At 41.8% G+C, this 12,065-nt stretch overlaps 1 protein-coding gene across 1 annotated transcript; it reads left to right on the forward strand.

Moving 5' to 3' along the window:
- The first annotated feature begins 355 nt into the window (after positions 1 to 355).
- On the forward strand, positions 356 to 5,708 carry LOC135463866 (transcription termination factor 2-like). The gene is made up of 2 exons (XM_064741321.1): positions 356 to 462; positions 1,699 to 5,708. Exon 2 carries the CDS (start codon positions 1,714 to 1,716, stop codon positions 5,269 to 5,271), a length of 3,558 nt encoding a protein of 1,185 aa, XP_064597391.1. The 5' UTR covers positions 356 to 462; positions 1,699 to 1,713; the 3' UTR covers positions 5,272 to 5,708.
- Positions 5,709 to 12,065: the final 6,357 nt, after the last annotated feature.

The raw sequence follows: 12,065 nt of genomic DNA on the forward strand, positions 1-12,065 counted from the left end.
AATGATGGTACACATTAATAATGGTTCATGTATGCTGTATGGTGGTACATTTTAACGATGGTACCCATTAATGAGGGTACACATTAATGATGGTACATGTGTGCTGTATGGTGGCACATTTTAACGATGGTACACTTTAATGATGGTAGGCTGTGTGGTGGTACATTTTAATGATGGTACACTGTATTGATGGTGTGCTGCATGGTGGTGCATTTTAATGATGGTACACATTAATGATGCTAAACTTAATGATACACTGTATGGTGCTACACTGTATGATGAGAATAGTGCTGAAAGAGATGTTAAACCCTAACCAAACATACAATATCAGCTGTATTTTTGCTCCTTAATTTTCAGAGGAAAGCTGGAGACTAAAGAGGCAACCCTGAGGTACAGATCTGTGGGAAAAACTACCAGAGTAGTCTCCCCTGGATCGTTGATATCTGAATAGGCTACAGCCAGGTAAGTTCAATCATCCTAGAGCAAGACTTCAGCTTGTGCCAAAAGCTTTGGCACGGCTTACTTGCCTACGGTAAGTTGTCACAGCGAAGCAGCACTAGATAAAAGAGCGCTGGAAATCCGTCCTGCAACAAGGAGGCACATTACATACACTCTAAGGGCTCCTTCGTCGTCATATGACTGAAAAATGGTTAAGTACAACATTGAACCCCAAGCATGCTCTCATTCACTCTTGTCCCTTAAAAGAACATGGGGAGCGGTTAATGGTCTAGTGGTTAGAAGCACTTCCCTTTCAGATGTTAGGACATATGAGGTGCTGGTTCAAACCTGGCCTTGGACAAGGAATTTGTCACATTCTTGACAATCGGCAGTCTACTATGAGTGCATGATCATTTGTGCCTTTTAACCTTTGGACTTTTCCACCAATATGGTGTGCATAAAAGGACGTCACGTATGGGAAAGTTTGTCAGCAACTAACCCAAGGTTGGTGGTTTATGCTGGGCATTTTAGTTTCCTCCACCCATAATACTGATAAACAGCAATCAAATAAACAGATAAAATGAAGTTTATGGTATTTCCTTGTTAGTAAAACTAGACGGTTGCAGTTTCAGTCATCATGGTAAGATGTAGAAATAAATCTGTTTTGCTCCTTTAATTATGCCTGATGGAACTTTTTTAGCAAGCAGAAGTTTAAGAAAATGAATATTGGCCATGTTGAGACATATACAGCTGTATAATTTGAAGAGAAAATATGGTGTGTAAGGTGCTTATCAAAATATTTTCTGGAACAGATAGAGATGCAAGATTTTTCTGACATTTTAAAAACGTATTTACATGATTGCGTAAAACTTTTGTTCTTTAATGTCTGCTTATTTTGATGCTTTTGTGTGGTGGATTTTCCATGTTTGAGCTCTGATGGTTGTTTTGCAGAGTGTAAGGCCAAGATAAAAAAAGTTGTTTTGGTAATAAGCTCAGTTTGTTAATTATTTTACTTCTCTTTTATTTTATTAATTTCCAAGGTAATTATTACGGATTTAAGTTGCATTCAGCACAGATCAAATAAATTCATCCAGATTTACATTCAACATTTGTTGACTTTCTAACTGCAGCAACAGATCCAATTTAAAAGTTAAATTGTTGAATTTAGTAAAATAACTTTTCAATTAATGCCTAAAGAAAAAAGTAAAAGAACACCTGAAAAGTATAAATGTGATGAACAGATGAATATTTTTGTCTCAGGTGGCAGCAAGGAAGATGGAGTCAGTGTCATGCTCCAGACATGGTGCACCATGCATGCTGAAGACTGGAAGTAAGTCAGGCCCCAACTATGGCAAGAGTTTCTACATCTGTAGTGTTCTCAGAGACAAGTGTGACTTTGTGAAAAGTGCCCCAAATGTTCCCAGCAGTTACTGTTTGAAGCACCCTGACAATATCGCTGACCTTCAGTACATCGCTGAGGGAAAAGTCTCAGGGGAAAAGCGGCATTACTACAGGTGTCGTGAGAGAGTGGAAAGCGGCTCAAATTGGTGTGGGTACTCAGTGATCGGCACCATACCGAGAATAGACCCGCTCAGAGATAGCCAGCTGCACAACGTTGATGAGTCCGTGATTATTACATCAGTGTCCGTGAAGAAAGCTGTGTCTGACGCAGAAGGGAAACTGTCAGCAGCTTCGCAAAAAACTGCAGCTCGCGACAGGTGCTCACTCAATGGCAGCCGGATCCAGGAACATGGTTCAAAGATCACAACTGGGAGTAGACAGACTGGAGTGAGTAACACGGGAATGCCTGATAACGGAGCGAATAGTACAATAGTGGCAGGTAGTCATGCTTCGTCATCGTCAGAAGTCATCAATTTAGATGAAACTTCCTTCGGCCTGGCCGACACGCCACCAATGATTATGGCAAACTCAACTCTAATCGAAGAAGATAATGCTGTTAACACTGAAGTAAATGCACCCCCTAAAAGCCTGACAAGCTCTATTCATATAGATCTGACGAAAACGGCGCCAGTTACATCACTGTCCTCCAAATTGCACCAGTCGAATGGGCACACTGCCACTCACAGCTCAAAGCAGCAGACCTCAGGTACCAGTGAACATGGTGGGAGTGGCGACCGTCACAGATCTCAGCTGACAATGGAAATAAACCAATCCATGAAGGAAAAACTGACCAGAGAGCTGAAACAAAAGAAACAAATGCTTGGCACTGTGAATCTGAACACGCTTCCTGACAAAGGTAGACGACTTCATGACCAGGTAGAGGATCTTCAACGACAGCTGTCGTACCTCAATCTTCAGTTGGTCAACAATCCACATCTAGCTAAAGAAGCAGCTTCCGTGGCTTCAGCGAAGAGCTCTGTGCCTCCCAATGTGCCCCCTGCGCCTCCAGTACCAGCAGCATCAAAACCTGTCCCATTGAAGATTAGTACAGCATCTCATGTACGCCCGTTGGACCCCAAAGACCACAGGGCGTCGTCAGCGCCCATTGTCCGTCCAATAGATCCAAAGTCCACATCGTCAGCATCTTCGGTACGCCCACTGGCTCCAAAGGCTCCACCAGCCCCTCAGGTTTACACGGTGTACCCTTCCCAACCGTCTGGCTCTACTGGTCAGACCAAAACCATTCATGTGCTTCATCAGCCTAAAGGGGCCTCAGGGGATAGCGGTTCTAAGCAAATTGTCCAAGGCACAAAGCAGACGGTGTTATCCTTTAAAACGATGTCATCTGCTTCAGGACAAAAGCAGACAATCGCTCTTGAAAAACCAGAGCCTATACCAGATCATGTTCTTCAACAAATGTATGGAGCCAATCCACAGATGAAGACTCTGTACGGCGGACGTATGACTGCAGACAGATTGAAGGAAGTGGGCTCTGTGACGAAGGACGCTATAGAAGGCCTTCATAAACAGTTGGAAAGGCGACCCGCAGAAACGGCTGAAGTTGAGGATCCAAGAGGCTTAAAAGTCAATTTGATGATACACCAGAGACAAGCTCTGGCGTGGCTTATTTGGCGGGAGCACCAAACACCTGCGGGAGGGATTCTGGCCGATGATATGGGACTGGGAAAAACATTGACGATGATTTCACTGGTGATGAAGCAGCGGGAGCTGAAAGGCCCGGAACAGGAAGCAACTGCTTCTGGCAGAAAGTCTGGAGATTGGATGAGTAAGGACAAGCAGTTACATAAGGTAGATAAAAACATCATCAAGTCGCGAGCGACACTCGTCATATGTCCAGCTTCTCTTATTCATCAGTGGCAAAAAGAAATTGAAAACAGGGTCACGCCTGGGATTCTGGAAAAAGTTTTGCTGTACCACGGCCCAAACAGAGAACCCAACGTCCTGAAACTGGCGGACAATGACATCGTCCTGACGACTTATAACATAGTCAGCAAAGAAGTGGCATCTGATGCTAGCGCTAAAGATGCTGAAAAACCAGTCGAAGATCAGGACTTCCTCAAAGGGAAGAAGGGAAAGAATATGCCGAACTTGTTAAAGATTGCTTGGGAGCGAGTGATCTTGGATGAAGCACACAATATAAAGAATCATAAGTGCAAGACAGCGATAGGAGTATGCCGTCTTAGGGCCTGGTGCAGGTGGGCCCTCACTGGGACACCTATCCAAAATGACCTTATTGACATGTACTCTTTACTCCGCTTCCTTAGGTGTTCTCCCTTTGACGAATTCCAGGTGTGGAAGAGACAGGTAGCCACGAACGCTGGGACAGGCAAAGTCCGTCTAAACACTCTGGTCAAAACGTTCTTGCTAAGGAGAGAGAAGAATCAGAAAGGACCGGGAGGAAAACCTTTGGTTCCGTTGCCGACGAAGACTATCATTGTGCACGAGTTACGGCTTTCCAAAGAGGAAAAATCCGTCTATGATAAAGTATATGCCCAGTCTCAGTCGAAGTTCAAAGACTATCTTAAAAGGCATGCTGAAAAGAACGGAGGAGACCAGTATCTAAACGACACGGCACCGGCTTCCTTAGGCGGTCGGAATCCTTTTATGGACAAGCCTGGCGCGTCGACTGGCCCGGTATTAGGTCAGAAGGGTACAGGAGGCACCCATATCCTCGTATCCCTGCTTCGCCTGAGGCAGTGCTGTGGTCATCTCAGCCTGCTCAAAGAGGCCATAGAGGATGATGTCTTGGAGACGGAGGGCATCGAACTCACTCTAGAAGAACAGATGAGAGGCCTGATGTTGGGTGACAGTGAGAAACCTGGCAAAAAATCGGCTAAATCCGAGAAATCTTTGGATCAGTTCGACATTGCGAAGGTAAGCACGAAGGTCAAGGCCGTGATGAACGGTCTGATGGAAGTGCAGAAGAAATCCACAAAGTCAGATCCCATCAAAAGCGTGGTGGTGTCTCAGTGGACGAGAATGCTGGAAATTGTTGCCCATCACTTGCTTAAGGCAGGGATACGTTGTAGCGTAATCCAGGGAAACATCCCACCTCATAAACGCATGGAAACTGTTGAGGATTTCAACACTAATCCAACAGGACCCACAGTGTTACTGCTGTCCCTGAGGGCAGGTGGCGTGGGCCTGAACTTAATCGGAGGGAGCAACCTGTTCTTGTTGGACCAGCACTGGAATCCTGCCTTGGAGGAACAAGCCTTCGATCGGGTCTACAGGGTCGGTCAGACTAAAGACGTTGTCATCCACAAATTCCTGTGCGCCGAAACGGTGGAGGAGAAAATCGCTGAGCTTCAGAAATGGAAAACTGAGTTGGCGAATGACATTCTCACTGGGACTGGTGGTACCAAGCGTAAGCTGACGTTGGCGGACTTGCGTCTACTGTTTGGCGTTTAGGACTTGTGAATTTAAGTCTGGACCGTACTGATTGGCGTTGAAGACCGGTGGATTTCAATCTAGACCGAAGACTGCTGTTTGACGTTTAAGACTAAAGGTTTAAGAGTAGAAAGCAAAGAGACTGAAGTTTGACCAAGCTGTACTGGATTAATCGAGGTGACAGGAGAATTAGTTCAGACCAAGGTGCACTGTTTGATGTTTCAGACGAAAACTACTTCAGATTTAGATCTCGGTTTGCAGTTAAGTGAAAGGATGCAATTGTGTGGATGTGCAATTCAAGGAATCATCGTGCAACCTATCTGTTGTGTGTGATACCACAGCACAGTGACAAATTTAATCAAAGACTTTGTTGAATAATTCAACTTCGGACAAATATTTAAAAGCAAAATGCATGCAGATGATGTCAGAAGTTTTCAGGTTATATTTCCTGTCATTTTTAAGGGAAAAAAAAGGTCATGTATTTTTTTTGTAAGTTATTAGAATTTTTTAGTCAGTCGAGGTGCAATCCATTTTGATAAACTAACTTTCATATCTGTTTGACTTAAAAATACACTTTTTATGTGGTCATATATAATTTATTCTTTTTTACTCGTATGTTGTATATTGTAGTGCTAAATATTCATACTGATTTTGCGAAATTGTGGAAGAAGTATGTGTATGTAGATGTACAAAAAACAGATCAAGGAAATTGTCAGTAAATATTTATTTTCCACAATCTCGACATAATTTCTGTTTTGTGTTGTATGGATATGCAGTACACTAAAAAAAAATGAATCTACTAATTGTAACAGAAAGTCTTTTGTCTGAGTCATGCTAGAATGCATCTGTTATTGTCACATAATACTGTGATGATATTCAACATAACATCCAACATAGCAGAGTTTTTATGTTGAATTGATAGAATATGTGTGTTACGTTTTACAGAATAATCTGTTACAATAGCCCAATACATTCTAGCATCGCTCAGACAATAGGCTTTCTGTGCAGGGGTAAAATTAATAGAACACATGTGTTATACATGTGTTATGTGTTAACAGAATAATCTGTTACAATAGGCCAATACATTCTAGCATCGCTCAGACAACAGAATTTCTGTTAAAATTAACAGATTAATTTGTTGTGTACCTTTCCGGTAGTTTTATATATGTATATACATGGGATAGTGGTTAAAGTCGCTTGGCTTTCAAAGCTACGACACACGGGGCGGAGGTTCAAACCCTGATTAACAGGAAATTTTTACGTTTCTCTGCTCTCACTAATCGGGGTCTCACTGATAAAGGGGCCAACGAGGCTCATGGAGTTGTGTGCATAGTTCGCGCAGTTGACTGCAGACCACTCATCTTACAGCACCAATATGGTGTGCATATTATACGCCACATGTGGGCAAAGTCATTAGTAACTTGCCAAAGGTTGGTAGTTTATCTCGAGTACTCCGTTATCTCCACCCATAGACCTGCAGGTATTCCTACAACCTGCGCATGGTCGTGTGTTTCCCAATGCCCGGTTTCCTCCAACAATAATGCTGGCCGCCGTAGTGTAAATAAAATATTTTTGAGTACGGCGTAAAACACTTAACAAAAATATAAATAAGTACGCCTGCACAGTTTCTTAATTTGGAGTATTTGCTTAGTTCGAATCCAGTTCTTTGTTTCGCTTATATGCAGAAGACCATATCATCATACCAGCTAAACTTGTGTTTTCAGCGAATACAGTTGGCAAAGATCAGTTTTACAACAGATTATTCGCCTATAGGAAGTCTTCAGCTTTATGGGTGTATCACTGATGGCTCTGTCCACTACAAATATGCACGTTTGAATCTATTTCTGGTTGATTTGATCGTGTTTTTGATGAGCACAGTATTTTGACACAGGGCAGATTTGAAATGCCTTAGACTGAGGTGTTCTTCCACGGAGAGAGACCCGGTACATGTAGGTTAGCGTGAACATGTCTGATTTGGACTTGGCATTATGGTGAAGACGGTGAAGATCATGTAAGCCGAAATCACGCATGCGCGTTACAGTGTGATTTGCACGTTTCAGGTAGGTTAAGCGTAGTCAAATCTCCCTTCCCATCATTCTGAAGAAAGTTCGGATTGAGAATCGGGATATCGCATTGCATATAGTAAAGCGTTCATTGTATGGGGTGATTTTTTTTTCTGAATGACACGGCACCGAAGAATATCCGATGCCCAACGAAAAAACTCCAGTTTTGCACTGAGAGAACCCTTTGAAATGAAGCGATTTATTAATTTGAAATGTTGTTCAGAAAGACAATAATTTTGGGGAGAAAACATTTTAATGTCGTTATACATATTACGGGGGAATTGCCCACTGGTGGTTGAGGCAACCGTGAGTTTAATTGCGATAAGGAAAAAATATTTAGTGGGTAACTCTTCGCATTTACTGAAGATATCTTACACCTGTTTTGTTTCACACTGTCAAAAGCCGTTGTATAATGTGTGAAAAAAACCACACACACATTGCTGGATCGATAGACTTGTGTAATCGTGGGATTTATCCTTAATATTGTGTTTCATATGATCCTATTAAGTAGACATTGGGTGATCTTGGGATATGATTAATTGTGCATTCTGTTTAAGTGACAAGGCCCTACGTGAGAAGGTCCACAGCAACCTGCAGATGGTCGTCGGTTTCCCCCGGACTCTGCCTCCCACCATAATGCTGGCCACCGTGGTATAAGTGAAACATTCTTGAGTACGGCGTAAAACACCAATCAAATAAGTGACAAAACTGGAAAAGGCAAATACTATGACTCTTTTTGTCTTCTCTGTTCGAAATCGACCCATGCTTAACAAGGACAGAATTAAGCTGTCTTAGATGCTGCAAAGCAGCTCCGTAAGTCCATCATGTGGTTAAGGTTTTGGCATCATATCTTCTAAAGGAGAGGAAAATATAAAAGTGATGCAAATATCAGATGAAAGAACGTAGAAAGTTATTTGCAAATATGGTCTTTTCAAACGTAGCATTTTTTCCCGGTTTTTTTCTCTCAGGAGAAAGGGCATTTGAAAATATTTTAGTATAGTGGGTATTGGGACCACCCCTTGGTATACATCGTCTTAGCATTATAGTGTTTTAAATAAGGACGTGATGCAAGTCTAATGAATTTATTTCAAGGTAAATCTGTTGATAATATCCAAACACATTCATCACAACACATTTAATCTTAATTATAAACAATATTTATGAATATATCAAAACTATAAATGTGATTAAAATTCAGGTTGAACACATTTGTTAACGGAAAAGACCGAATATCTAGCATATTACGTAATGTATTAAACATCTGTGACGTCCTCATTTAGACGATTATTATCCTGGGACAATATATACTAATAGGTGGTCCAAAATACCCACCATACCAAAATTAAAACTTTCAAATGTCTTATCTTATTAGCGTGCTGGGCCTATTTGCCCAAAAGTGTATCGATCTATACCTGTGTTCATATGAATACGACTATATGCAGAAATTACTTAACAGTAATATCTTTAAAACTCGGTCCTTTTCATTTACCAAGCGGTACATTCATGATCTACTGGCGTTTGATAAGCCCATACTGTTGAAGCGGTGAAGGAAATCTATCCGCCTTCATTGGATTTAAAGGAAACAACAGATAGTCCTGATGGTACATCTTATTTGGATCTATGGTACAAAGACGAACACTTGTTTCCTTTCACGCCGCCTTTACGACAAAAGAGATAATTTCAATTTTGATTTTGTAAATTATCTTTATTTGGATAGCAATATACCAAAAGGTCCTGCATATCGCGTATACATATCTCGCCTTGTAGCATTTGTCAGATCTTGCGTTAATTGTGATGACTTTAATCTGCGTCACAAGTTGCTAGTTCAAAAACTAGTTTGTCAAGGATACTCCATCAAACGCCTTCATTCTAAGTTTCTCAAATTTTACAATGAGAATAACACTCTCGTTGGAAGTTATGGACAGAGCGTTCAGAATCTCTGGCAATTTGCATTGTGATCAACCACATAGACGGCGCTGTTATCGTTATGTACATATCTATCGCGTACATGGATTTTTAACAACACAAATGGCGCTGGTTGCAGAGTGTAACCGTCTATCCTGTTGGCAGTTTTTATACAGACCAGCATGTCATATGTAATATCATAGATGGCGCCTCTTGTAGTATGAGATCCTTACATATTAACGGGAAAGACGTAATCATCCGTTTCTTTTGAATCACAATCTGTTTCGGTTAAGGTCTGTAACGCTCGTCATTTTCGAACTGTAACTAACACCGCCTAGCCTGGGGCTAGAGGCCGTATAGGCAGCCATGCTCATTACATCAGCATGATGCCTTTATGAACAGTTGCAGTCAAAGCGCGACTGAGATATCTTGTTTAATTGTTATTAGACCTGGAACTCATTTATGTAATACGAATTTAAACTTTAATATGGAATTCATGCCTGGAATATCAACTGTCTGTCCGTCATCATTGAAAACTGATGACCGCTTCTCTCTTGTGTGTTACCGGCTTTATTTCCTATTTGTATAATTTCTTACATACCTTTGTCTTTGGGAGCTAGTGTTAAACGTTGTTTTGGAAATGGATCTTGCGATTATCGACTTGGAACGCCCTTTACGGACTACGAATCGCATACGAATGTCGGATATGACGCTTATATTTACTCAATCCCGGTACTAATTTAGTCCAGACTAAAGCGCCTGTTATTTGTATTAGGGTGAGATTGGTCTTAAAGGAAAAGAAAACTTAAATTACATATACCATTGAAAAGAGTATGCATTTCCTGGAAGGTGCATGCCATAAAATATTCTAATATGTACCTCAAGATGATAAATTTTAAATAAAGTCAACGCCAAAATCCGCTGTGGGCGACTCCATTTTGCCTAAGAGCTAGTCCTGAAGTCTTCTGTGTTAGGAGGAGAATTGCAGTCGGAAACCTCCGAAGTGCAGTTCGTACATTTCCGGTAGAACTCTTCTTCCCAGAAGGTAGCGAACAGTACAGTTCGTTTTCCGTTTGACGATCGGGAAACCGGAATGTTAGACGTCGGTTCCGAGATTACACAAACAAGCCGGCCGTTCTAACGACTCTCATTGCCTGAGAGGCATCACAACCCCAGCATAAATTACAGGGTGTTAAGGATGGAGGACACAATGGACTAAGCAATTTATTCCAGCTTTGCCGTTTTCAGTCTTTATGTGTATGGCGAGGAAAAATTGCAAAATTATGCAGCAGGCACGACCAGGTAGCAAAAAAATGTGCTCTTTTCAGCCTGTAGTGTCATGTTTTTAAGTTTTGTTCTCCTTTAAGATTAAAACCTGGCTTAACTGTAATACACTTATGAACAACCGGCCCCAAGAGAATGCGTAACATGAGATATGAGTTTGTTCGGTCAAAGAGCATCATTTTGGATGTAAAATGCATGTAATGCAAAATCACGTTTTAGAGCGTCTGCTTTTGCATGTATGCTGTGGGTTTTATGTCGTATTTACGATTTTTCAATCATATGGCTACGTCGATTTGGAGCGAGGTTTACATGATAACCCCGTGTTCACATGTCAGTTCTGTCATAAAAAAAATCAAAGCAAACCGGGATATTGCATTACAAGAACTGTACATAAATTATTGTATTTAAATGAGAGTTCAGTCCTATTTTCGTTTTTTTTTCTTTCACTGTTAGCAATTTCACTTTCACTTTCACTAATATGGTATTCTCGATGAGCAATAAGAGTTCGTGGAATTCACCGTGCTGATGCATTCGCCTGTGCGATGCGTCTAACTGAAGTGAACAATCTTTAACAGCTAGCCACGAAAAACCCCGTCACTCTTGCGTTAACTGCTGTGCAGTAGTTTGTCTGGTAACGGAACCATTAAAAACTTTCGAATACAGCAAATCTGTTTTGATTAGTGAAAACAATATATTCGGAATGCATGGATAAGAGTGTGACCACAATTCGTAGGACTGACAATCAATCAGGGTTCGCGAATAGTCCAGTACCTGGACCTTGGTCACCTCCCCTGTTATAACAAGTCAGTCGGATCAAACATCTGGAAAAGATTCGTGCACACCGTACAATGTATGTGTATGTTCTTATGTTCTTCTTTTATTCGGAACTTGCTCAGTTGGTTAGCGCGCTAGCGCAGCGTAATGACCCAGGAGTCACTCACCGGCCGCTGTGAGTTCAAGTCCAGCTCATGGTGGCTTCCTCTCCAGCCGTATGTGGGAAGGCCTGCCAGCAACCTGCGGATGGTCGTGGGTTTCCTCCGGGCTGTGCCCGGTTTCCACCCACCATAATGCTGGCCGCCGTCGTATAAGTGAAATATTCTTGAGTACGGGGTAAAACACCAATCAAATAAATAAATAAATAAATAAATAAATAAAACACCAATGAAATAAATAAATAAGTAAATAAATAGATAAATATTCGGAACTTGAGGCCTCCATGGCCTAGTGGCTAGCGTGCTAAGGGCAGCACAATCACCCAGGGACCGCTCAGCCACCGCTGTGAGTTCAAGTCAGGCTCATTCTGACTTCCTCTCCTGTCGTACGTGGGAAAATCTGCGGCAACCTGTGGATGGTCGTGGATTTCCTCAGGTATCTGTCCGGTTTCCTCCCACAATAATACTAGACGTGTAAGTGAAATATTCTCAAGCTGGGCGATTGCCTTGGTGAGAGACTGTTGCGTGGTTATGCTTCGCCAGCGCGCTAACAACCAGACCAAGAAGGTGTCATACACAGGCGCTCTTAGAAGAGTGAGTGAGTGCTTAGGGTTTAAGGTAGTACTTAATT

Source organism: Liolophura sinensis, chromosome 3 (genome assembly GCF_032854445.1).
Source record: "Liolophura sinensis isolate JHLJ2023 chromosome 3, CUHK_Ljap_v2, whole genome shotgun sequence".
Taxonomy (NCBI): domain Eukaryota; kingdom Metazoa; phylum Mollusca; class Polyplacophora; order Chitonida; family Chitonidae; genus Liolophura; species Liolophura sinensis.